The 27,190-nt window shown below is 41.8% G+C and overlaps 2 protein-coding genes across 4 annotated transcripts in view; both read left to right on the top strand.

Annotated features, from left to right (window-relative positions):
* The window catches only part of notch1b (notch receptor 1b), a 43,340-nt gene extending 24,827 nt beyond the window's left edge, over positions 1-18,513 (top strand). Inside the window, exons 14-34 of one of the 2 annotated variants that reach the window (XM_070833168.1) lie at positions 1,061-1,206; positions 1,347-1,460; positions 2,206-2,325; positions 2,817-2,969; positions 3,104-3,332; positions 3,895-4,096; positions 4,328-4,481; positions 4,654-4,838; positions 5,465-5,597; positions 6,954-7,211; positions 7,452-7,564; positions 8,223-8,794; positions 9,165-9,599; positions 9,746-9,894; positions 12,058-12,271; positions 12,601-12,691; positions 12,974-13,139; positions 14,480-14,778; positions 15,193-15,340; positions 15,458-15,555; positions 15,675-18,513. In XM_070833168.1, the coding sequence (XP_070689269.1) occupies positions 1,061-1,206; positions 1,347-1,460; positions 2,206-2,325; positions 2,817-2,969; positions 3,104-3,332; positions 3,895-4,096; positions 4,328-4,481; positions 4,654-4,838; positions 5,465-5,597; positions 6,954-7,211; positions 7,452-7,564; positions 8,223-8,794; positions 9,165-9,599; positions 9,746-9,894; positions 12,058-12,271; positions 12,601-12,691; positions 12,974-13,139; positions 14,480-14,778; positions 15,193-15,340; positions 15,458-15,555; positions 15,675-17,039 (5,344 nt within the window). In that variant the 3' untranslated portion in view covers positions 17,040-18,513. The remainder of the gene's footprint in view (positions 1-1,060; positions 1,207-1,346; positions 1,461-2,205; positions 2,326-2,816; positions 2,970-3,103; positions 3,333-3,894; positions 4,097-4,327; positions 4,482-4,653; positions 4,839-5,464; positions 5,598-6,953; positions 7,212-7,451; positions 7,565-8,222; positions 8,795-9,164; positions 9,600-9,745; positions 9,895-12,057; positions 12,272-12,600; positions 12,692-12,973; positions 13,140-14,479; positions 14,779-15,192; positions 15,341-15,457; positions 15,556-15,674) is intronic. The other variant, XM_070833169.1, reaches the window with a different exon arrangement.
* A 1,196-nt stretch (positions 18,514-19,709) lies between these two features.
* ubac1 (UBA domain containing 1) lies at positions 19,710-26,418 on the top strand. Of its 2 annotated transcripts, none has more exons than XM_070834328.1 (10): positions 19,710-20,126; positions 21,088-21,208; positions 21,292-21,365; positions 21,460-21,567; positions 21,719-21,821; positions 22,214-22,322; positions 22,495-22,783; positions 23,520-23,606; positions 24,116-24,254; positions 25,857-26,418. In XM_070834328.1, the coding sequence occupies exons 1-10, from the start codon at positions 19,989-19,991 to the stop codon at positions 25,970-25,972; spliced, it is 1,284 nt and encodes a 427-aa protein (XP_070690429.1). In that variant the 5' UTR covers positions 19,710-19,988; the 3' UTR covers positions 25,973-26,418. The 2 variants fall into 2 exon arrangements, with proteins under 2 accessions (XP_070690429.1, XP_070690430.1); XM_070834329.1 differs by having other exon boundaries at positions 21,463-21,567.
* Positions 26,419-27,190: the final 772 nt, after the last annotated feature.

Below are 27,190 nucleotides of genomic sequence, written 5' to 3' on the forward strand. Positions count from 1 at the left end.
TCATGCTTTTATTTAATCTCATCTAGACTTTTGCAACTCTTTCTATACCTGCCTCAGTCGAAAATCAATCTCTCCAAAATGCCGCAGCTATAATCTTAATTTGCATGAGCATAGAGATCATATTACCCCAGTCCTAGCATATCTGCACTGCCTACCAGTAAGACTTAGAAGATTTTATTGATTATAGTTAAAGCACAGAAAGGTGGAGCATTTAGCTATATTGCTGACCTTTTAAATATTTATGACCCAAAACACAGCCTAAGATCCTCAGGTGAGGCCCTTTTGGTTGCTCCACAGTCCAGGTTCAAGAACAAAGGTGACAGCGCTTTTTCCTTTAAGGCTCCTGTGCTCGGGAATGACCAGCCTGATTACGCTAGGAAAATCAATTTCATCTTTAAAATTCCTCCTAAAAACACCCTTTTACAAACTGGCTTTTATGTTATGTAGTCCCCCTCACTTTTAAGTAAAACTTCTGCAATCTGTTAATTATATATCTGTTTATACGTGTACCAGTTTACGTGTACCTATTTACAGTTATATAGTTGTACCTGTTTTAACCTCATATATTAGCTTTTGTTGATGTCTTGTTGCTGTATTATATTATTTTGACATTATTGCTATTTTTATAGTATATATATATATCCTGTTATTTTATTTTTGTTGTTGCAGTTTTGTGGTTGTATTACAGTAAGAAAAAGAAATAAGAAAAGTCTAGAAACATCTAATAAGAAACAGTTGTTTAACAGTGGCTTCTACAGCCTTGACTAGCAATTATGGAATAACCCTAAATGCTAAAATGTAGTGTACTGTAGCAGTAACAAAAGTGGAGTAGAGTTTGAAGTCGGTGGATTAAAAGAGTGGTATCAATCTTCTTGTCAACATCTAGACAAGGAAGTTAAGAAGAGGTTTTCCAAAATGTTAGACTAGTCTTTTAACAAAAGCCCTACAGATACAGAGGGAGGATTTCCAGTGGAAGCAAATCATCTGATGAAAATCTGTCAGGCTGAGTGTATCTACAGAGATTTATCACTCAGGTTTTCCAACATTTTCTTCCCATCAGCTATAAATGCCTGTGTGATTCTGGCTGGAGCGGTAAAAACTGTGACATCAACAACAATGAGTGTGAATCCAACCCATGTATGAATGGAGGCACCTGCAAGGACATGACCAGCGGATACGTTTGCACCTGTCGCATGGGCTTCACTGGTCAGTATTGTTGTGTGGATGAGTGTGTTTTGGTGTTTAGGCTCTCCATCATCCAAACCACAATTCCCTCCATACCACTTGACTGTTGACCCTCAGCTTAAACTGAAGTGTGTGTAATATATTATCCACTCCAACTATAGGACCAAACTGCCAGACCAACATCAATGAATGCGCCTCCAACCCCTGCCTGAACCAGGGGACATGCATTGACGACGTCGCAGGCTACAAGTGCAACTGCATCCTGCCTTACACGGGTATGAAAATATTATTGAAAATATTTGACACGCCCGATGTGTTGGCCTGGTGTTCTGGCATTTCCTTTCTTAGGGGGGACAGTTTCCACAGCCTGTGAACTTAAATTTTTTGGGTGGAGGAAAAACGTGCAACAGATGAAATAACTGTCAAGTGAAGTTCACCAGCAAGACTTCCTCAGGGCTCAAAGACACCAAACCTCTGACTCGCTCTGCTCCTCTGTGATACACAAGCATCCTGATAAGAGAACTGGAAAATATTTTCATATCATCTCACATATTATTTAACAAAACAGATAATGATGGGAAGGCTAAGGGCAAATTTTCTTGTATTTGTCTAGTCGTCTTTTTGGAAAAATCCACACAACTTTGAATAATAAAAGTCTTTTGCTTGTGCCGGGGTGGGAACGGGGTGCTTGACACATTTCCTGTTTGCCTGCTTCCTGTCTCACAGAACAGCAAATGGCTTCACAATGGCCGGAAACTGGTGCCGGCTTCCTGAACGAGCCGTGTGTTGTGGAAACAGATAGGGAAATGTCTCCACAGGCCTCTATTACTGACAGAACCTGGCTAAAATCTTCTGATAGCACTGATTGAAAGATGATTCTGTGTCCATTTGGATTGGGTTATCTCCAAGTTCATGACTCCTACATGATATCACACAGTGAAAGCTAGTGCTGACCGTTTGCAATTCATTTTAATTAAAGGTGGACTTTAATGAAATTGTTGTTGTATTTGTGTGTCACAGGGGAGAACTGTGAAACCTTGATGGCCCCCTGCAGCTCCAAACCCTGCAAGCATGGAGGAGTGTGTCAGGAGTCGGAGGATTATCAGAGCTTCTCCTGCGTCTGTCCTGAAGGATGGCAAGGTGAACAATAATGACTTGTGTGTCCTACAGGAACTATTTATTTCCAGTTGTAGAGGGAAGGTCATACAGTTCTGTCTTGTGCTCCCAACAGAGAAAAGCCCATTTTAGGGTCTAGAACTCCAGTTTCTAAGTGGTACAATTACAAATTTCAATTAAATTGAATGTGTCCATATATTTCAGTATATTTTCAAGCAATCACTTGGAAAATTACTGAAATAAATGAAAAACATTTTGAATCTGTCTACACCTGACGTTTGATGCGTGATACAGCCTTTTTCCTTTCTTTGATGCTTGAATAGAATTTTTACTTTTCTCACATGTATTTATATGTTTCTCACATGTATTTACTTAGTTTCTTACTTGCTACTTACCTCCTGTGAATCAAGTGTTGTTTTACTCCTACTACTTTTATCCTGTTACCCATATTTACGTATTTTGTGCCAACATTCAAAGAAGAGAGCTGAAATGAACTTTCTCTTCCTTTTGCCAAGGCCAAACGTGTGAAGTGGACATCAAAGAGTGTGTGAAGAATCCCTGTCGCAACGGAGCAACCTGCCTAAACACTTTGGGCAGTTACCGCTGCAGCTGCAAGCCGGGCTTCAGTGGACGCAACTGCGAAGCCAACATCGATGACTGCAAGCCCAGTACGTTTTCCAGTCTCTCTCATTTTACTTCTTTTGCTTAATTCATGTATCATAGACACTGCACACTGCACTTTGCAAAGACCTCAAAACACAAGCGAAGCAGAGTTTCATCTGCCTAATTCTTCCTCCCGCAGACCCCTGCAGCAACGGGGGCCTCTGTCAGGATGAGGTGAACGGCTTCCTGTGTACCTGCCTACCCGGCTTTCGGGGCACAAAGTGCGAGGAGGACATCAATGAGTGTGAGAGCAACCCGTGTAAGAACGGAGCCAACTGCACCGACTGTGTCAACAGCTACACCTGTACCTGCCCGCCCGGCTTCAGTGGAATCCACTGTGAAAATAACACTCCTGACTGCACTGAGAGGTACAGAGCTCACAGGTCACAAAGCATCATGTTAATACGACAGTATCATATTCGATCATATTATTTTAAGAGATAAGACACATCTTATCTGTATTTACACAGATCGGTGAGTGAGGCCATCTGTTCAGATCAACAGGTTCACTTTCATCCACTTGTTAATGCAGATCCAATTTTCTTGTCCACCACTGCCCCCTCTGGTGGAGTATTTATGAGCACCAGCTGATTGCATTACCTCTATATTGCATCTATCCCGTGAGCAGTAGGTTAAGTAGCCTGTTTCCTAAATGAGAGTTGTTCGATAAAAAAAAGACTGGTTTCACTCAGCATCATCAGTGCAGCTCCCAGGTGGGAAAACACACGAGTTAGAATATGAAGTGGGGCATTGCTGGAAAAAAATGTTGTTCTTAGTTAACTTTGCGTGGACAAATCAGATGTTAGTACGTTTGAGGCTAAGGCAATAAGAGTTTTATTGATTTCTCCTCCTCCTCCGCTCTTCCTAATAAGCTGCAGAATACTTTTACAGCTAATTTCATACAACATCCTTATCCTTGTTTTTCTGCAGCTCCTGCTTCAATGGCGGCTCCTGTGTGGACGGCATCAACACCTTCACGTGTTTATGCCCGCCGGGATTCACTGGGAGCTACTGCCAGCATGATATCAACGAATGCGACTCCAAACCCTGTCTGAACGGCGGCACCTGCCAGGACAGCTACGGCACCTACAAGTGTACCTGCCCACATGGCTACACCGGACTCAACTGTCAGGTAAGAGGATGTCAGGAGAGTTTTGTTTGAGTTTTCCTGTTTGTTTTTTCTCATCACCTCTCTTGTGTAGTTAGGATCAGCCTAACACTGAAATACCATCTAATCATGTAAATGTAAAAATTGTTTCTCAGCAAAGTTAAGCTCAGTTTTAACTCTTGGACCTGCAAATCGCCAATTCAAGGTCACTTGAGGGGGAATTCAGGTTGATAATGTGTGGCTTGTACCTTTCAGAACTTAGTTCGTTGGTGCGACTCATCACCGTGTAAAAACGGTGGAACTTGCTGGCAAACAGGAACCACCTATAGATGCGAGTGTGAGACTGGCTGGATGGGACTTTACTGTGACGTCCCCAGTGTCTCCTGTGAGGTGGCAGCCAAACAGAGAGGTAAGATGGGAGTCACTGTGTGTTTCTTTATGCAGGTGTGCACAACTGTTCTTTTGCATGTTAGAATATTTTGAGTGTGAATTAGTGTGTTGCTGAAAATGTGTGCAGGCAAATTTCCCTTGCTCAAATAAATAACCAAAAAACTGACATCTCTGTCATCCTCTGTACGCAGGAGTCGATGTTGCCCATCTGTGCCGTAACTCAGGTCAGTGTCTGGACGCAGGAAACGTTCACTACTGCCACTGCCAGATTGGATATACTGGAAGCTACTGTGAGGAGCAGGTGGACGAATGCACCCCAAACCCCTGCCAAAACGGAGCCACCTGTACGGACTTTTTAGGTGGATACACCTGCAAGGTAACAGCACTGAAGAAAACTATGCATCCAGTTGTTTTTCTATGTTCTATGTTTTGGAAAGCATCAGGTCTAAATAGACTTAATAAACTCAGGACATTTGAAAGAGATTTAATTAAATAGAATGTTATGTGATGACATTTGTGAAGATCAGTCCAATCATACAGTATATTTTAATTTAATGCTATTTTTAATCGCCAATAGAGTCTTAAATGACTCTACTTGGCATTTCAAAGGTCTTGTTAACATTTCTGACTTCATAAAGCTTGCGCACCTTGTTTTACATTTTTTAAACAACAAATCTCAATTTTGAGTCATGAATTTGTTAAAGTGCCTGTGTGTACAGCAGGCATCATTTCAGCTGAAACAACACTAGGCTGCCCTAATGAAGAGGCTTGTTTATAAATAGGAGACAAACAGCTTGGTTATGTTAATCTCCTCTGAAATAAAGGATCTGCTGGCCTTGGCAAGATGGAGGCCAGAAAACAGCCAGGTAAACAAAAACCATCTTTGTTTCATGTCAGACATTGATTAAACTTTCCCCTTTCTTCTCTCTCTGCTTTCCTTTTCTTCCTCTTCCTTGGCTTCCTCTTCTTCTTCTTCTCTCTTGTTCCCTTTCTCTCTCTCAGTGCATGCCAGGATACGTGGGGACCAACTGCTCGGACGAGATCAATGAATGTTTCTCCCAGCCGTGCCAGAACGGGGGCACCTGCATTGACCTGATCAATACCTACAAATGCTCCTGTCCCCGGGGAACCCAAGGTCAGCAGACCCCACGCACACTCCTCCACACCACTCTGCCTCTCCATCCTCTCCTCCTTGTCTCCACACTTCATTAATTAGGGCTTACCAGCCGCCAGGGCATGTCTGAAAACTCCTCCTCCTGTCTTGCCTCCATCCCTTCCTCTACTTGTCAAATACACCATTGATTTTTCTCCCAGACATTCAGAGAGTGTGTGTTGTAGGTCAGCTCAAAGTGCCAGCGGAATTGGGTGCATCCCAAAAAAGCCAGCATGTTGGGCATTTTGACCAAGAAAATATAATATGTCAGAGTTGTTGACATAAAGTTAAAGCAAAATCCACCATCTATTTTTACATTCATGATTTGTAAGGCTCATTGTTTATTCTCTACCGGATTTAGACTTTTTATTGCTGAAAATCTTTAAAGATATGTCTACTTTTTGTCTATAAAAGTTAAAAATCAGTTTGTGTGTTAGATCATGGAAGCAAGACACGATTGAAATTCTGTTTATTTCTGACTTTTGTTAAGTCTATTTGTACTTCTGTGTTTATTTCTGGTGATTTTTATTGGGAGCAGATCATTTTAAACAAAATTTCCTGCAAAAATCACCCTGCAAGAGGACAGTGATCACTGCAGTTTACAGTAAAAGAGGTTTTCTTGCAATGAAAGTGAAGAGAAACATGGGCAGAAAACACAAATTAGCTACTGAGTAACTAAAAAAAAAAAAAAAAAAGCTTTAACAAAAAAGTAGTGCATACCAAGTATTATAGTGAGGTGCTGATTACTGGAAGTAGATGTAGGAACAGACAAAAAAACGTGTCACACACTCTGGCTTCATATGCATTTCTCTTTTACTAGGATGATGTTTCGGCCCTCGGGCCTTCTTCGAGATCAACAAAAAGAATAGGACACATGCGCTCAAATATGGGCCACACCCTAGTATCACATCTGACTGAGAGTAATTTCATGTTCCAACCTCGGGGTGAGAAAAACAGAGCCAAAACTCGTAAATCCATAATACAGGAAATACTGCTAATCAAATCACTTCCAATGAAGTGACAAGAACCACAAATTTCTCACCCTGAGGTTGGAACTTGATTCTCAAATCACCATCAGATTACTAGGGTTTGGCCTATATCATCAGTGCCTGTGTCCTATATTTATTGTTGATCTTGAAGGAGGCCTCAGGGCCTAAACGTCATCCTAACGACTAAAAAGGCAATTTAATTGAGAGAATGCCTGTACCAGTAAAGCAGATTACATCACATTATCACAAATGAGCTCCTGTAATGCATCACAGAGTAAAAAGTTCCCTTTTTCTAAACTATTGAAAACTGACATCACTCATCCCTCTCCACCTGCCATGCTTCCCTCAGGTGTTCACTGTGAGATCAACATGGACGACTGCAACCCGTTCACTGACCCGGTCACCAAAGAGCCCAAGTGTTTCAACAAAGGGAAGTGTGTGGATCGAGTCGGAGGCTACCACTGCATCTGTCCTGCAGGATACGTAGGCGATCGCTGCGAGGGAGACGTCAACGAGTGTCTGTCCAACCCCTGTGACCCACGGGGCACGCACAGCTGCATCCAGCTCACCAACAACTACCGCTGCGAGTGTCGCACTGGATACACAGGTAAGGGAGGGGGGCAGCTCAGAGAATGAATTTGTGTAGTTTCCAGCTCTATTTCTTAATAAAACTTGAGTTCTTACGTTTTCTCCCATTTATTGGCTCAAATGATTAATTGAGAAAATAGTCAACATATTAATGGATATTGAAAATAATAAGTTGTTACCCTAAAGTGGAAAATATGAGGATCTTTTTGAAACTGTTACCTAATATGATTAACATTTTTTGTGTCTGACTCCTCTGTAGGTCAAATCTGTGACACAGTGTTTGATGGATGTAAGGGAAAACCGTGTCGCAATGGAGGGACCTGTGCTGTAGCCAGTAACACCCCACATGGCTTCATCTGCAAATGTCCTCCTGTAAGTACACACCCAGCTCTTTGTCACGCTCACATTCAGTTTTATATTATTTTACCCTTGTTTGTGCACCAGGAGCTACACCTTGTGGATATAGACCGCCTTTCTTTTAATCAAACATTATTGTATGAAAAAGGTTAACTCTGTGAGGACCACAGTTTTGTCCCCTCAAGGGTGATGAGTCCCCTAAATGTTAACATGAACAGATTTCTGTCCCCTGATCAATACAAGTGAACACATAAGTCACACATACACACATGCTTGACCTACCTGAAGAATCTGCTCTTGCTTTTGGTAATTGTGAAAACACACAGATGGACAGAATTATTGATTCTCTCACTCACACAGCCAAGTTAGAGTTTGAAATTCACCTAACCTTCATGTCTATGCAGCAAAGACATGTAGCCATCCTGGTTTGACCTGCTTGCTGTGAGGTGACACAGCTAACCACAGAGCCCCAGGGTACCCTGCCAATCAAAGTTTGTAGCTCAGAAGTAAAATTAAGGATTTTCACCTAGAGTTTTGTATAAATTGTTATATTCAGTACTGAAAATGAACATACATAAATTCAAAAATTTTCATTGTGAAAATGAAAAAATGACCTCCAAAGTGTTAGCTAAAATAAAAAGCTTTTGTCTTATTTTGTGTCCTGTCGTCATAGGGCTTTACCGGCTCCACGTGTGAATATGACGCCCAGGCCTGTGGTAGCCTGCACTGCCACAATGGAGGCACCTGCATCTCCGGTCACAAGAGTCCCAAGTGTCTGTGCACCCCGTCTTTCACTGGGCCTGAGTGCCAGTATCCCACCGACAGCCCCTGTAACTCAAACCCCTGCTACAACGGCGGCACGTGTGAATACACCTCTGAGGCGCCATACTACCACTGCGTCTGCCCCACAAACTTCAACGGGCTCCGATGCCACATCCTTGATCACAGCTTCAAGGGAGGGTTTGGCCACAAAATCCCTCCTCCGTCGGAGGTGGAGGTCACCTGCGATATCCCGCAGTGCAAGGAAGCTAAGCACAACAAGGTCTGCGACGTGCTCTGTAACAACCACGCGTGCGGCTGGGACAACGGCGACTGCTCCCTCAACTTCAACGACCCGTGGAAGAACTGCTCGGCCTCTCTGCAGTGCTGGCGATACTTCAATGACGGCAAGTGCGATTCGCAGTGCGACAATGCTGGATGTCTCTACGATGGGTTTGACTGCCAGAATCTGGAAGGACAGTGCAAGTGAGTGGTGTTTGTGTCTAGAAATGAGATGAGATTTAAATTAGAATTTACAACAAATTCAGTGACGTTTCTGGAAATGTGTTAATCAGGCCTGGATGGCACTAAGAGGAGCATCTTGTCCTACAGACAGGCTAAAACAGTTAAAACAAACCTTCAAAATATTGAATTTTTAGTTTGGATTTTTAGATGTTTTATTTATCTACGTCACCAAGGTTTTGTTCTTCTAGGCCAGAATTTGACTCATGTTGAAGAAATTTCAATATTTGCAATAAAGGTTCAGGCTATATAATAGTGCTTGGTGCAGTCGATCATGACTCAATACTGCATATCTGAATGACCAAATCCATAACTTAACCTTTTTTTTCTTCAGTCCTCTGTATGACCAGTACTGCAAGGACCACTACGCTGACAACCACTGCGACCAGGGCTGCAACAATGCTGAGTGCGAGTGGGACGGTTTGGACTGTGCCAACAACATGCCTGAAAAGCTCGCCATGGGCCAGTTGGTCCTTGTGGTGCACATCACCCCCAGGCAGCTCCTCAACAACTCATTCGGCTTCCTGCGCGAGTTGAGTCGCGTCCTCCGTACCAATGTGATATTCAGGAAGGACGCAAAGGGCGAGATGATGGTATACCCGTACTACGGGAACGAACATGAGCTGAAGAAGTACAACGTCAAGCGCTCAGTGGATTCGTGGGCAGAGGTTCCTGGAAAGGTGCTGCACGTGGTGAAGAGGAGCCTGTTTGATGCGGCAGGCAGGAGCTGGAGAACGAGGAGGGAACTGGATCACTTGCAGATCAAAGGGTGAGCAAGAATATTCAATAGTGTCTAACTCACTAATTATAGTGCAATCTTCATAATTCAGCGTACAAAAAAGGTTTTTACTGCGGTCCGTGCTCAGTCTTTTGATTCAACATGACCTCTGTGTGATCTTTCTTTTCTCTCTATAGTTCAGTCGTCCACTTGGAGGTGGACAACCGTCAGTGCTTCCAACAGTCCACTGAGTGTTTCCAGAACGCCAATAACGCCGCAGCTTTCCTCGGGGCATTGGCCTCCAGTGGCAAACTGGATGTCCCCTACACCATCGAAGCTGTTTTCAGTGAGTGCATCTCGTACAAGCCAGCACAAACCAAAGAAAATGTCTGTATGCATATTATATACCAGCCCTTTGATTACAGACTGCTCAGTATGTTTTTTTTCACTCTAGAAATCTCCATGAGTTAAAGGACCATATCAGTGTGTTTGCAGAGTTTAACTCCACTAAATGTTTTTTTCAGTTTTTACAGTTTTATGTTTTTAGTAGTTCCCACTATTCTAGACATTCATTGATTTCCTTTTATTTGTGCACAGCATTCAATTGTGGACATCAAGTCATTGAGTGGTAATGGAGTGCAGACTTTGCAGATCCATCTGCACTTAAACAGTGTGTTTATCGATATATCTATAGTTTGTGTAACAGTCAACAAATCCCATGAGAAGACCATAACCAACAATGAATGTGTCCTACTAATAAGTATCGTCTGTGGATTCAAACCATGTTATATCTTATTCCACTGTGCTATAGAGCTCCAGCGTCAATGAGCCACACACTGAGTGACACGTAGCTTCATCATAATTATCGACACAGTAGTTTATTTTGAGTCAGTTCCACATACACCATCCTGCTGCTGGAAATACTCACTGGAGGACCAAATGGGCATTAATCTGTAGCTGAAGCTCCAGTTTTACCTCTTTTTGAGCAACATTTGCTGAAAGTTGCAGTGCTCAGCAGTTTAAGGAAATTATGTTTCCTTTTTTAAGAAATGAAACTATATTCGTTTCCAAAGATTGATGTCTTCAGTCATAATGAATGGGCTTGAGGCTGGTACAAAGAAGAACAGGAATTTGCAAACTATTTAGAGACGGACTAACCTATTGTTGGATTTGATGTTTGTAGGATTTGTTGATGAATATCGCTAGCCTCAGCCTTTAAACTTTATTACCACGCAAACAATAATGTAGCTTTGATGCAGATTTGATGTCGTGTTACACAACTCAAACAAACTTTCAAGAGTCTGGTTATTGATTTTTATATGAGTGAAAACCAAAAGCTACCAGGGGAAAAAACACAGCCATGAATCTAAACCGCAAATGAAAGCTTTGCATAATGATTAGTTGTGCTGTAAAATAAATGTGAATTATAGAAAGTGGGCAAACACACGCAAAACCACTGGCATGATCCTTTAAGGCCTTGTGCTAGTGTCCACACATGCATGCTCATACACAAGTGGATAAGACACGTGCTCTTTCACATACACACTCAAACGGAAAGTATTCGCCGCGCCCTCTGGTCGGGTCCTAACCCTAGCACTCTTTGATTGTGTATTTGTTATGCAGCGGTGAACAAATGCAATTGTGAATCTCGTGGCCTAAACAATCAATCCCTTCCCTCGGATGTGTAAATCCACTGGCTTCAGGCTCCAAAATGGTTAATTGTTGCAAATCAACTCATCCAACCTCTTACTCTCACAGTGTAACACTCCATCTCTGTCTCCGTCTCTCTTCCTTTTCACAGACATGTACACATATACGTCCGCAGATAACACACTCTCACACACGTGCACGCACGCACACTTCATCCCACAGTGTGAGGGGCTGCTGCAACCTTCACCTCACTGAATGTAATACCAGGACTTAATGCATCTCTAAGGGTTTAGGTTGGGGGAGTTTATCATTTCAAAATCGTTAGTGGAAAAAAAGAGAAGGGGAAAAATTGATCGGGAGTGTGCTAGAAGTTGGGAGTCTTTGTTATCTTGAAAATCCTAATAAATCCTTCGTCTTTACAGCTTAAAGCGCGTGCAGTAATTTGAAGTTCATTAATCCCCCTCCTTTTTTTCTCTTAAAGAAGAAATGGTAAAGTTGTCTCTTGGTACCCTGGGTTGAAAAGGGAGAGAGGAGGTGGTGGTGTTCTTTTTTTCCCCTTTTTCTTTTTTTATCACGCCCCATCCCTTTTTTTTCTTTTTTGATGAAAAGTGGTTAGCAATTCTGATTATTACTGAATAGATAGTAGAAGCTAGCTTTGGAAACGGTGAGGATCGTCAGTCGGTTTCTGGCACTTGCTGCTGGTTGCGTTGTGTTTTGGAGTGGGAACCGTGGGGCGAAGAAGAGCTGGACTCGCTCTGTTCGAACACTCAGGCTGATCCTGGGTGTCCTGGTCTATATCCTGTCGGTCCACCGTCCGCTCCTCGGTCCGTCTTGACCATGTTGTCCCTTTTTGTACCAGGCGGTGTGGACCCCCAGTCTTCACAGGATCTCTACCCAATCTACTTGGTCCTTGGCGGCGTAGGGCTGCTGGCCTTCCTCGGAGTGGGGATGGTGGCTGCCCGAAAGCGCCGCCACGAGCACGGGCGGCTCTGGCTCCCCGAAGGCTTCAAAACCACAGAGACCAGCAAGAAGAAGAGACGTGAGCCTGTCGGAGAGGATTCGGTGGGATTAAAGTAAGTTTCTGTTCATTCACGGTGGCGCTCTGTGTCATCGCTGCACCCGTTTCTTTGCTGGTCAGGTGAAGGGCTAGTTCTGAGGGACATCATGGGTGTAACTGGTCATCAGGCAAATTTGGGAAAGGATTTTTTCCTGGATCATTAATGATAATGATATAGCAGGTTTAGGTGCGCATTAATTGACTTGTTGGGGCAGAGGGGTGGGGTATGAATTTAATCAATGCTTTTGTTTTTCGGCATTGCTGCACCGTTAATGGTGAGAGGCTCAGATGAGATGGAAGCACTAGACTACAGGGGTTTTTACTGGGTTTTCTGCTTCATCACAGGCCACTGAAAAACACCTCAGACATTTCACTCATGGATGACACCCAGAATGATTGGGAAGAAGACGAACCTTCGGATGCAAAACCCTTCAGGGTAAGGAAATCAAAATTTTGCATATCAATGGAGCTTTGATATGGCATTTAGGATTTTTTTTACAACTTTCAACTTGCAACAGTTTCCTGCAAACAAAAATTAATTGCGTCTTTGGAAATTAAAAATGACTTAATTCTCCATTTTCAATTAGGGTTAGGAAAACTGTTCTTGGATAATGTTTATTTGAAGTTTAAATCTCTTTTTGTTATACTTTGATTTAATTTGATTTAAAGCTCTCGTGCTCAATTTCAGTTATCTAACCTGGTGCTGTCCCTGTTTTAGCAGTTTGACGAGCAGGCTATACTGGAGGTGGACGACCAGACGGACCACCGGCAGTGGACGCAGCAGCACCTGGACGCCGCTGATCTGCGCATCCCCTCCATCGCTCCCACTCCCCCTCAGGGCGAGATTGAGAATGACTGCATGGATGTCAATGTCCGGGGACCAGGTGGGTGACTGAACACTTACTCACTCACTGATAATAAAATCATGGATGTGGATGTGATTTTGGTTGATTTTCACTGTGGATGACAGTGTTGTCTTTAGAATGAACAATACTTATTCCAAGATTTTTTACAAAAGTCAGTTTTATCCGTCAGTGTCGCTCTAATTGTGTGAGAAAATATGGAATCAGTTTTTGGAAGATATTCAAGATGATTATAGGCATAAGAAATAAATATATGTTTATATTTTTTTACACAACATTAGCTCTGTTATTTCTGACTTTCCACTAATTGTTGCTGTCTGTTCTTGTGAAGAACTGGATGATTTATACATTTCACATTAGCAGATTGACATGTAACTTTTGAATGAACATTTCTGAAAGAGGGTGTGTTTATGTTTGTGAGCATGTGTGTGTGTGTGTGTGTGTGTGCATCTGTGTGCGACTTAATGTACAGTTTCTGAACATTTCACCTTTCAAGTGTGTGTATTTGCATGTGCATGAATGCATTGAAAAAAGTGTGAGTGAAAATTTCACATTTCTCGTGTGTGCAGTTGTGCTTTTGTGTGTGTGTGTGTGTGTGTGTGTGTGTGTGTGTGTGTGTATGTGTGCGTATGTGTAACCGTGCATGTAGGAGTTGCTAAAGCCCCATGTCCTCAGGGTAAAGGATCTTCTTCAAAGCAGCCGGCTGGAAGCCAGGCGCCTGGGGGGAAACACTGATTCCTGATCAGATTAATCATTTAACCAGTAATGGGCCTCTCTTTTTTCTGTTCCACATTATAAAAACAATGATAGCATCAAATGCAAAAACCCAAGTTTGTAGTAAGTGTCAAATTCCCTGAAGAAAAGCTATGGAAAATCAAAGTAACAGGGTTAACAACCTGAGAGCACGCTTTTTTCCCCCGTTGTGGATCGATGCACTTGAATCGACCAAATCTGCGAAATCTAGGGCTTGCTATCCTTTTGAAGAGGAGAAAACCTATTCAATTCTACTGACTGAGCTGCCTCTCACAGATAGATATTAATGCTTCGTTTTTGCAGCAGCCTAGCTTTAGCAAGCCCCGGCCTCTATCCCCCTAGCTTCGCTTTCCTTCTGAAGCTTCTCTTGTGCCGGGGCCTTGATCAGAATCCATTATCGAGAGGAGAGAGCTGTAATGATTGAACCCAGGCAAACGTGTCAAATCCACTTTCGATTTGTTTGTTACTTGTTTTGATCTTCCAGCTGCTTTGAAGTGTGGGTTCCTGTCTTTTCATAGCAGTAACTGGGCCTGTGCCATGCTGACCACGCAGTCTTTTACCTACAAGAGCCTTCTTTCATAGACCCATCCTCTCCCCTCTCTCTCCAGACGGATTCACACCGCTGATGATTGCCTCCTGCAGTGGGGGAGGTTTAGAGACAGGCAACAGCGAGGAAGAGGAGGACGCCTCTGCCAATGTGATCAACGACTTCATCTACCAGGGCGCCAACCTCCACAACCAGACAGACCGGACGGGCGAAACCGCTCTTCACCTGGCTGCACGATACGCTCGTTCTGATGCGGCCAAGCGCCTGCTGGAGGCCAGCGCCGATGCCAACATCCAGGACAACATGGGCAGGACGCCTCTGCATGCTGCTGTGGCCGCTGATGCCCAGGGGGTATTCCAGGTGGGTTCTCATAAATTAATTTCCCAATTTTTTCATAGCTTGTTTTGTAAAGTGAAAGTGCTAAAATTAAAAAAGGATTAGTGAGTTTATCAGTCAATTACAGTTTTTTTCAAGTGATTTACCAGAAGCTGTTTCTAGCTTCTCAAATGAGAGGATCTTTTGGTGGAAGATTGTCAGTCAGATAATACAAGCAATTAATAGATATTATAGATTTTATGGACTAAATGATAAATTGTTCAGTCATAAGTTAGGTTGGTCTGTTGTAGACCACAATTACTAATGGTTGGAATTACTTAGAATTACTCACAGGGTAAATTTGACATTTATTGAAATATCCTTTGAGGTATGAAATATTCATTATGTCAATGGAATCATGTTTAGCTCAAAGTAGTTACCTATTATATGTCTGTGTAGATTCTGATAAGGAACCGGGCCACAGACTTGGATGCCCGCATGCACGATGGCACCACACCGCTGATCTTGGCTGCCAGGCTGGCAGTGGAGGGCATGGTGGAGGAGCTCATAAACTGTCATGCTGACGTCAATGCAATTGATGATTTCGGTAAAGTTTCTTTGTTTTCTGCCACAACAAATCAGTAAAATGTAATGCTAAATGTTCGAGAGCCTCAAATGTGTTGAAATACAACAGGCCTAAAAGCCTCTGTTTTTGTCTTGTCAGGTAAATCGGCTCTACATTGGGCTGCAGCAGTTAATAATGTGGAGGCTGCTATTGTACTTCTCAAGAATGGTGCCAACAAGGACATGCAAAACAACAAGGTAAAACCATCTGTCTCATCCTCCTCTTAGTTCTGTAAAACAATAGAGAAGAGTCTTTCCGAGAGAGCATTCCTCACTTGTCTGTGAATCTTCTAACGTGTCTTTTCTGTCTGCTTCAGGAGGAAACCCCTCTATTCTTGGCTGCCAGGGAAGGAAGCTACGAGACTGCCAAGGTCTTACTGGACCACTTTGCCAACAGAGAAATAACTGACCACATGGACCGGCTGCCCAGAGACATTGCGCAGGAGAGAATGCATCACGACATTGTGCGGCTAATGGACGAGTACAACCTGGTGCGGAGTCCTCACATGCATGGAGGATCACTCAGCACCACGTTGTCACCCCCCCTCTGCTCACCCAATGGCTACCTGGGCAACATGAAGCAGCCACAGCCTCAAGGTCAAGGCCAGGGCAAAAAGGCACGCAAGCCCAGCGCCAAGGGCATCGGCTGCAAGGAGGGCAAGGACATGAAAGTGAAGAAGAAGAATTCGCAGGATGGGAAGTCTGGGAACCTCTTGGACAGCTCAGCTGTTCTGTCACCAGTTGACTCGTTGGAGTCTCCTCACGGCTATGTCTCTGATGTGGCCTCACCGCCAATGATGACCTCACCTTTCCAGCAGTCGCCATCAGTATCCCTGAACCATCTGCAGGGTATGTCTGACCCCCACCTAGCTGTAAACCACATGGTGATGCCAAACAAGCAGGAGCTGGCCCGAATGCAGTTTGACCCGCTGCCTCCCCGTCTTACCCATCTGCCCGTGTCTGGCTCCAGTGGCCAGGGCCAGTGTGAATGGCTGTCCAGGATGCACAGCGGCATGAGCCAGCAGGGCCAGTTCAACCCCATGAGAGGAGCTCCTGGTGGTCAGGGAGGTCTGCACCAGGGAGGGCAGCACGGGATGATGACCTCACTCCACAACGGCCACCCCACCGCCAGCCTGTCTCAGATGATGAACTACCAGGGGATCCAGAACACCAGACTGGGTCCACAGCCACACATCATGCAGCAGCAGGCTCAGCAGATGCAGCAGATGCAGAACCTGCAGCAGCTCCAACAGCAGCAGCAGCAACAGCAGAGCATCCAGCTCCAGCACCAGAACTCAAACACGACCAACAGCCAAAACTTCATCAGTGGGGAGCTCAGTTCCCCGGAGCTCCAGCAGAGCACAGGCAACTCCAGCATGCCCATCCACACCATCCTGCCGCAGGAGACCCAGATTATGCCCTCCTCCATCAGCCAGTCAATGCCCAGCACCCAGTTCCTCACCCCACCCTCCCAGCACAGCTATTCAGGCCCCATGGACAACACCCCAAGCCATCAGGTCCAGGTGCCTGACCACCCCTTTCTGACTCCCTCCCCCGGCTCCCCCGATCAGTGGTCAAGTTCATCTCCTCACTCCAACATGTCTGACTGGTCAGAGGGCATTTCAAGTCCACCGACAAGCATGCAGTCTCAGATTGGACATATACCTGAACAGTTCAAATAAAAAGCTTGTATCTTTGCGCCCAGATGAGCTGCTGTATATTTTTTTATGAAAAGAAAGGCACTCTGTGGAAAAAAAATAGAAGAAGGGCAAAGCTGTAAACATGATTTAATAGGACTTTTTTATATGCTTTTATACTAACAGCAACACCTGTGTTTCATTCATTCTTTTTATTTATTAATGCCTTATTTATACGCATTGCCTGCTTACAGAAATTTCGGGGATCCATGGTCCTGGGTCATACACAGGACAGAGAAAGCCCTTTAGGGAGACTCTTTTCTTTTAGTTCTCATTTCTTTTCTGCAGTGAAGCCTCAGCATACACACTGGGTATTTATTTTCCTAAGGACTTTTAGTTTTGCCTTTTTTCATATGATTTCTCAATCTTTGTTCGTATTTTGTCATTTCTTTTTGTATAATCTTGTTTATAAATCAAGGTGTGATCAAGGGCCATTTTATAGAGCACATTTTAAGTTTCAGTGTTATTTCAAGGTTGGTAAATATCCTAGTCAGTCGGTGATAAACAACTTGTGAATATTAACAGAACATGTGTCCCGTATTTCAGACACAGGTATGATATAGGAGCAGTTTTCCACAATTGGTCCCTGTTGAATATCACGTGACTCTTAGTTACACTCTGTAGAGTTGTGTACATTTTATGAATCAAATGGAGCAACATTATGTTGTGCCTCTAGATTTGATTGCCTTCATATGTAGAGAAGTGGTGGAGATGTGATATGTTGTACAGTATACAGCCATCTTGGAGATTGGCAGTTAAGGCAGGCTTGAGTATCAGTTAGTCCTGTGGTGTTGGAGAAACTGGCCCGTTGGCCACAGTGTATGTTGTTGTCCAGAGGGAAAAGGAAACGTCATTTCCCCTCTCCCTCCTATTAGTTTGAGCCTATGGCTGTGTTCCTCCCTGTGTAAATATGTTATGCATTTCCCTTGTAAGCAAGATTTTGTTTAAGAAATCTGATGTCTTAAGCATGCAATTTTGATAGGTCTCGCACCAGTCAACGGCCTCTAAAATGTCAAACAGAACAGAATATATATTTTGTATTTTACTGTCCCTTATGCATAAATAAATTTGAACTATATACAAATAGATACAATATATTGTTAGGAGACATTTTTCTCATAAAAAGGGAAAATACATAAATATTAAGGTTTTATGAATTCATATTTATTTACTGTTCTGTAACACATAAAAATCCACTGAGGCAACCATTTGTGCATATCCTGAAATGTTTTTGTTAAGTGGAAAAACTGCTGGCTAAGCTCTGAGTTGTGTCCACTTCCACACTTGCGAGACGCTCCCTGGTATAGTTTGCAAAATGTTATAATTTAAAAAAAATATTAGGTTGTAGTGAAATTGTAATATCTGCAATGTGTTTCTTTCCTCTTATAAAATTATAATTTGCAAGAAATGTATTTCCCCTTTTCATTTTCAATCTGTAAAAATGTTTCTTGTCATAATAAAGGGCACCTGTGTGTCATGAACTTATGAGAACTGTGTTCTTATTCTTTAAAAATTACTTTATGAGATCTCTAAAGATCAATATCTTGTAGACACACTGATTAATGAATAATCATATATCTAGTACAGTAACGGTATAAGTGCATACATACTGTTGATTGTTCTGGGCAACAATTAATTATTAATGCCATTATGTTTTACATTAGATTAGCACTTCATTATATCTTTTTAATATTTGCTTAAGTATTTTATTTAGTATGTCTCCCTCTAGTGGTGTTAGTGAAATACTTAAATACCACATTTCACTTACCTAAAAGAAAAGTCCAGCTGCAATGTTTCTGAAGCTTGAGTACATTAGTAATCTCCACTTCCCACATTGTTTCTGTGCACTGTGTTTGCTGAGCTGGCCCCATGTTTGCTTTGTAGTAATTTGATTAAACACAAAAATGACGCTACATGTAAGCCCAAAACTGAAATAATGTGGTGTGTAAATGATATTTTGACAGAGGCCCTCCTCAACATATGGCGTCAAGATCATGTAATAAAGCGAGGACCCACCTTAAAGCCCTTATTTTGTCGTTTTTTCCGAACAAAAGTGCCAAAAATATCATGTTCCAGCATCTCAAATCTGAGGATTTACTTAGATGTCTCTTTTATATCATTGTGAGCTGAATTTCTTTGGGTTTGGGATTTTTTTTCTCATACCAAACAATACATCTCAAAATGCTATCTTGGGCTTTAAGAAATTGTGACTGACATTTTTCACAATTTTCTGACAGCTGAGAGATTAATGGGCCCCTGGAGCTCGGGGGCCCCAGGGCAGTTGCAGGCTTTGACTTGATGGTTAACCCAGTCTTCCAGTAGATGCTGACACCTTACAGTTTTGCTGTTATACTACTACTACTACTACTACTACTACTACTACTGCTACTGCTACTGCTACTGCTACTACTACTACTGCTACTACTACTACTACTAATAATAATGATAATAATAATAATGATAATAATGAATAAAGACCGTAAAAACGCCATACACTTTTGCTGTTAGTGTTATTTGCGTTTGTTGTCTGAGTTGTCTGAAAATGTTTGATTGGTTTTTAGACATAGAATAGCCTGTGACTCAAAAGAACTCCACCTCCCATGATGCACCGCTAGTAGCACCGTTGAAGTTCAAAGGTCAAACATTACAGTAAAAATAGGGTACTCGCTGGCTAACTGCCTCTGTGTTCGCTGGGGATATTAAACAACTTGCTGGTCACAGAACCAATCGGTTGCCACAGCACCGAAAACCGGCAGAGGAACCCGAAAATGGCCCTCAGCTAATCGGCTTCTGCTCTTGCCCTGTTGTCGGTGGATTTACAGAACGACGGCTAGCTGGGTGCTAACGTTAGCACGCTAGCTTGCCAGGAGCACATAGCAACTGCTGCTAGCTAACGTCACTGGACTGGTCCTCTCTACTCTCAAGGCTGCAGCTATGTTCGTCCAGGAGGAGAAGATTTTCGCCGGGAAAGTGTTGAAAATACACATCTGCACCATGGACGGCACGGAGTGGTTGGAGGAGGTCACGGAAGACACCACTGTTGAGAAACTGAAGGAGAAGTGCTTGAAACATGTAGGTTTTGGGGTTGTTTGTGTCTCCCCTGTTGCTTTTTTTTGTCCTGTCACTCCTCTGCCTGGGGTGTTTGGAGTCTACCATGCCCTCTGTGTTAACTGTCAGTGTCGGTGTCACTGCCTTTGTATTTATAGTAACTGGGTAGACTTTGCTATTTATAATTTAGCAGGTTGGCTGCCCCTCTCCGGCTAACTAACAGTCCGACTCTGCCCCTCTTCTGTTCCCAGTGGCCAGCAGTAGAGGCATACTGCTTTACTTGCAGTCTATTATTACACAGCTCATATCACTTCTCCTTCTAGAGCCCATAGCATAAACTGGAATGTGTGTTTCTCATAACAACATGTGAAAAGTTATATTTTGTATAACACATGGACACAGACATCATGATAAAAGTGTCAATCTATTATCAAATTCCACAAATAGTTGGTTAAATGTCATTACAATTGATAGTTTATTATATAAAACATCAGCACATGAATAAAACTTTTGTCTTAGGTAAGTTTTGCAATGTTTTCTCTGAGCAAAAGATATGACGAGCAGCAAATCCTCACAGTGGAGAGCCATTTCTTACTGCAACAATTGATTAATCATCAATTAATGATCAATCATCAATCAATTGAGTTCTTCTGATTGACTCAATGAGTTATTGTTTCAGCTAAAGCTGATTGACAGAATAATGATAATTGATTTGTCATTTAAGGTATTTATTAAGTAAAAATGCTAGACATACTCTGGTTCAGATTTCTAGTTGCTAGTTGTCAGTTTTATATCAGTGTAAATTGAATGCTTTCAGTTTTTGCACTGTTGATGACACAAAAAACCCAATTTAAAGTTGTTGCTTTTGTCTAAAAATGTATGTAGACTTAACTATGACAGATTACATGATAATGAACATAAAAGCTGCATCACTGCTGTTTCTCGTTAATTTCTGAGCCGCTTTAATATTGTTCTTGGTTTATAGTATGTGCATGGAAGCCTAGAAGACCCCAAAACGCTCACCCACCATAAACTCATACATGCTGCTACAGAGAGAGTCCTCACAGACATTAAAACTGTCGCTGATGAAAATCTCAAAGATAAAGGTATGTAACACCCTATTTGACAAGTTTTTGGGTTACCACAATCCTACACTGTCCATGAATTAACCACGTCTCATATGCTGCAGACGTTTTGCTGCTCATAAAAAAAAGACCGCCGCCCACCCCTCCAAAGATGGCAGACGTTAGTTCAGATGAAAAGGTAAACCTAATCAATTATTTATTTTTTTAAATTCTGTTTTTATTTCACTTGCCTTTTAATTATCTCTCTCTGTTGTTTATCCCGGTTGGCACAGAAGAAACAAGAAAACAAGGCTCCTGACAAAGATGCAATTCTGAAAGCCACCGCCAGCATGTCCACACGGCACACTGATCGCACTGTTACCCAGCATAACATCAGAGACGTAAGCTTCTTGGTGGAAAGGATTTATCTTACAGGGTGTATAAAAAGAAGTCAAATCTAACATGCAGATTCTACAAATAAGAATCATTCTACCAGCTTAGACTGTTCAAAATTTGATTGATTTGATTTGTCTTGCGTTTGTGTTGTTCCAGTTTCAGACGGAGCTAAGAAAAATCCTCGTCTCTCTCATTGAAGTCGCCCAGAAGCTTCTTGCCTTGAACCCTGATGCTGTTGAACTCTTCAAAAAGGCCAATGGTAAAGCCTACAATAATTTACTCCACATTGATCAATATCAACATTTATCTCAATATATTATTTGTTAATGCTAACAGCTAGAAAACTGTCTTGATAACTGAAGTCTGAGAGAGTCTAAGAGATAGAATAACATAAGATGATTTACTTATATACTGATAAGAAAGTGTAATTTATAATAAAACACAGAGGTGTGCAATATTTTATGTCCTGTTCAGTTTTTGTCTTTGAGCTCAATACAGTATAGTGTATTTGTGTTGCATATCGGAGTCACATTTCAATGTGTTGTTGCTAGAAAAAATAGATCATGATGGTTATTGTTGTAGGCTTTTCACACAATTTCACCAACCCTTACTTTCAGCTCTCTGATCCCTGTGTGTTTCTGTGTCTTGTAGCGATGTTGGATGAAGATGAAGAGGATCGGGTGGATGAAACAGCCCTCCAGCAGCTCACTGAGATGGGTTTCCCTGAGAGCAGAGCCATAAAAGCTCTTAGATTGAACCAGTAAGTCTGAGTTGGTTTGTGATTGTGAGTCTGTCTACAGCATTTATCTGTTATCATATCAGCTCTGGAAGTCACCTTGATGAGCACTCCCCAAGACTTGTGTTGCAGAACAGTGTTGCTGAGGAAACCCTGCAGACACCTTTTTTTTTTTCTCACATCATCCTTTCTGCAGCATGTCAGTGACCCAGGCGATGGAGTGGCTTATCGAGCATGTGGATGACCCCTCTGTAGATGCTCCACTACCTGGCCAGGACTCTTCAGGGGCAGCAGGAGCCACGGCTGCCGCCACACCAGGCCCCTCAGCCTCAGCATCAGCCTCAGCCTCAGCCTCGGCTGCCAGCTCCAACCTCCTCCGCAGCCTCTCCAGCCAGTCGAGCACAGACGAGAGCAGCAGGCAGGACGAACTCACGGAGATCTTCAAGAGGATCCGCAGGAAACGGGAGTTCAGGCCGGACTCAAGGGTAGGTGGTGTTAGCCAGTCAGCGCTTTCGTGCAGAGCTACTTTTTTTGAAACTCTTTCTCTTTTACTTTTTTGAAGACCTCATGCCTGCTAAGTTGAGGGCAGGATTACACTTTTTATTATGCATTTTGCCAATTTTCATCTTTATGGTGGGCTCATACAGTATACACTTAATTCTTACCTTGTATCATGTTGGATGATATTATCTACCTGCCCCAAATCCTTCAGAGTGGATAGACCCATTTCCTCTCCACGATCACCACCAAGAACGATTCCTTTACCAGATACAACTGTGACAAATGTGAAATGACTTGTTTTTCTCATCATCTAATATATAGCACACAGAACTGGAAATGATAAATAGAGTCAGCCTGTGAGTTACAGAGAATATTGAAATGTTAGTAGAGGTTTTATATCTCTTTGATTGTGTCCACGCTTCCCTCACTGTAGAGTTCAGTATACCTCAGTTCCCAGATCTGAACACTGCTCCCCAGTATCTCCAAAAATAGAAAAGTGATTAAAACGACATCTTCCAACATAACACTTCCTCTGCAGTGGCCTTTTCTAATACACTGTCATTTGAGTGGTTGTAACACTTGTTCCCAGCGACTTCTCCCACTGTGCAAAATGTAAAAGACACCTGTAAGCCTCCATAGCACTGTGATCGTGTACGTGTTGTAATTAGACTGAGATGTTCTTAGACTCACACACAGTGTCTCTTTCATTGTTCGACGCAGGCTGTCATTGCACTGATGGAGATGGGGTTTGATGAGAAGGAGGTGGTTGATGCTCTGAGGGTGAACAACAACCAACAGGATGCTGCGGTAGGTTGATACATCCATGACTGTACTGACAAAATAGTAGCAGCACCAGATTTTAGAAATGGCCCTTATTTTGACCAACTGCTTTATGATGCTCCTAGCTTATTAGACTCTCAAGCAGGTAAATGATTGGTATAAATATGTGTTACAAATGGTAAAGCAGTTTTAGAAGCAAATTTGTGATTTTCAGCTATATAAATCAAATGGACTTGAGTGGACTTAATAATTTAATCTTCATTGTTTTGATGGCAGGCCATGCTGCTTGCAGCTGTTTGATTGAAGATCATGTTTGGCCCATTGAGCCTAAAACAATTCAAAATTCGACAAAGATGTACTTACGTACCAATTTTAAGGAATTTTCATTAGATTAAGAGTAATAATCCAAATTAACTGCTGTGCTGTGGTTTGGACACTGTTTTGTGGTTGATCCTGCACTCAGACCTTCGTAAAGATATCAGTTTTCAAAGACAGAAAGTGAGTTCGGGTTTTCACTGTGTCTCTCCGTCATGCAGTGTGAGTGGCTGCTGGGAGACAGGAAACCTTCTCCAGAAGATATGGACAAAGGCATCGACACCAACAGCCCGCTGTTCCAAGCCATTCTGGAGAATCCAGTGGTCCAGCTGGGCCTAACCAATCCCAAGACTCTGCTAGGTACAGTCCAGCCAAATTAAATGGAAAAGCCAGGATAGTAGGAGGTTTTGGAAACAAACCAACATCAATCAGTGAAGTAACACTTTAAAGACGGTGCTAGCCAAAATAACATCCGATTCTTTTTCTCATCTTTGCCCATTTTGTTGTGATGTAAGTGTTTACGAAGACTCCAGCACAAACAAAATTACACTTTGCATTTTAGTTCTGCTTTGTGTTCATACTGGCTTTTTATGAATGAACCTCGAGAAGAAGAAGTAACCCATCATGAGCATTATTAGTCGAGGCTTTGATTAGACCTCTTATATCGATACAGGTGAGGAGCAGACAAAGGACAAACAAAAAAGAGGTGTTTTTTCACTGCTAAAATACTAAAATAGACAGAGTAGGACACAAGCTGAACACACCACTGCTTTAACTCTTGTTACTTTGTGACACACGTGTTACCAAATGATTTTATATATATATATGTACACACACACACACACACACACACTACTCACAAAAAGTTAGGGATATTTGACTTTCAGGTGAAATATATGGAAAATGTAAAAAGTGAATGCTACAGTGATATTATATCATGAAAGTAGGGCATTAAAGTAGAAGCATGGAATGGTAATTTTATTCATCTTAAACTATTTATTGAAAGAAAAGCTAACAACAGTGGTAGGTATACCACAACAAAACATTTTCAGTGTCTCAATAAATTGGGATGTGGCCAAAGGACGTCCACTCCTCTCCTTTCTGTGACTCTTCCAGTCACTCTGTATCACTGTTACAACCTCCTGATGACACTCTGTGACCCTCTAAGCTCAGTGAACACCTCCGTCTGAGGACTTCCTGTTTGAAGCCTTGCAATGGCGAGGTGCTGCTGATCAATTGTTAGGTGTCGTCTTGGTCTCATGATGTCAGAATGTGAACAGCATGATGAGGAGGACTGTTTAAATACCAATTCTAACTGAAGCAGGAAATGTATTGGTCGATTCATGGATCAAACCTGTTGTGAATTTTGCTGTTAAGCTCCTTGTTAGAGAACAGCAACTTGTGCAAAAAGTACTGAAACACTGAACAGTTGGACATGTGCATTCAAAGGTTTAGAGAAGGTCACATTAAGTTCACCTGGAAAGTTTAGAATGCATTTTAGGTTCATCCTGAAATTTCACCTGAAAGCCGAATATCCCTATATACATATATATATATATATATATAGATATAGATATAGATATAGATATAGATATAGATATAGATATATATATAGATAGATAGATATATAGATATATATATATATATATATATATATATATATAGATATAGATATATATATATATAGATATATATATATATAGATATATATATATATATATATATATATATATATATATATATATATATATATATATATATATATAGATATATATATATATAGATATATATATATATAGATAGATAGATAGATAGATAGTCACACGCAGATGAGAACAGGAGAGATGATCATTTTACATGTACTTCTAAAGACTCTTAAAAGGCTGCTGGCGTTGTTAGTGTGCTTTTGTTAGTGCTTTTGTAAGTGTATTTCTCACCAGTGTGCCTTGTGTTTGGGTGCAGCGTTTGAAGACATGCTGGAGAATCCTCTGAACAGCACCCAGTGGATGAACGACCCCGAGACTGGCCCCGTCATGCTCCAGATATCCAGAATCTTCCAGACTCTCAATCGCACATAGAGCCTCCTGGTGACCCCCATGTGTGACTGTGGCAGCTTGTGTGTGTGTTTGACCATATTGGGATATGCGCGCGAGCGTGTTTGTGTGCGTGCGTGCGGCAGAGGCACAAGTATTGTTTTTGCCTTGTAGAGACAAAGCCGGAGGAGTCAAAGTATGAATTAAGATATTCTACATATAACTATTTATAACAGTACAGTAAAAACAGTTATACAAAAATGTTAACATAAACATTATTATTACAGTAATAATAAAAAAAACGAGATTTAGTGTGTTGTTTTTACATTTTAATGAGAACAATTTATAGTTATGACAGACATGATTTATTTTATATAATTTCTCCATGTGCAAAAATGACATCAGACATCAATTTAATGTTTACACTTCAAAGAAAACTGTTTTTGTATGTTTTGCAATATTTAAATATCAATTACAGTTTTGTCTGTCTCTTTAAATTGATACATTTCATTAGTAGTGAATGTGTGGAAGACTTCTGTCAGTATCATGTTTTGTTTTTCTTGCCCCTCCGTCTTGTTTTTATCAAAATAACTGCTTGTGATTGAGAGGTTGGTGGTCACAGATGAGTGTTTGTTTAGCTAAAAATGGGCTTTCAGACACATTACCTCTCTCTCCATTCATGCCTGTGAGCTCACTGTAAGTCAACCATCTCTTAGTTTCAAGAGGAGAACATTTTGCCCTTCAACTCCTTCGAGAATATTTATTTGACTTTCTTGCCTTTTAGACGAAAGCTGTACACTAAACTGTTTGTGTCTTAGTCATGTTTTTACAAGAACATTATATATTAGGCCTGTGTGTTTATTGTCAATGTGCTCTTGAATGTCATATTATCATGTTGCGCTCATTTAGCACTTGTTCACCTCTGTGAATATCACTCACTGCAGCACTGAGGAAGTTAAAACAAGGGTTCAAGTTTCGTCTCAAAAGGCTGTGGTGGGATGTTAAATGAAACTGAGCCTAATCAAAAGGTGATTTGCCTTTTTAAACCTTTAATTTCAGTGATGAAGACACACTCTCACTTCATGCTGCAAAGGTGCAAGCGTCTTCATACACACAAAGAAATAATAGAATTTGAGACGCAACCAGAGTTGGTCTTTTGGTTTACTTTTTTTCTTTTGAGAGCAATGAACATTTACGCTGTCAAACCAAACCAAAATGTCATCATATAACCTGCCTTGTCATTAGGTGTACCCATTGAAAAAA

The sequence above is a fragment of the Pempheris klunzingeri genome, chromosome 7 (genome assembly GCF_042242105.1).
Source record: "Pempheris klunzingeri isolate RE-2024b chromosome 7, fPemKlu1.hap1, whole genome shotgun sequence".
In the NCBI taxonomy this organism is placed as follows: domain Eukaryota; kingdom Metazoa; phylum Chordata; class Actinopteri; order Acropomatiformes; family Pempheridae; genus Pempheris; species Pempheris klunzingeri.

Coding starts and splice junctions, on each gene's coding strand:
- ubac1 (XM_070834328.1), top strand. CDS start 19,989: ATGTTCGTCCAGGAGGAGAAGATTTTCGCCGGGAAAGTGTTGAAAATA. Junction 21,568..21,718: donor CCCAGCATAACATCAGAGAC/GTAAGCTTCTTG, acceptor GTGTTGTTCCAG/TTTCAGACGGAGCTAAGAAA. Junction 21,822..22,213: donor ACTCTTCAAAAAGGCCAATG/GTAAAGCCTACA, acceptor TGTGTCTTGTAG/CGATGTTGGATGAAGATGAA.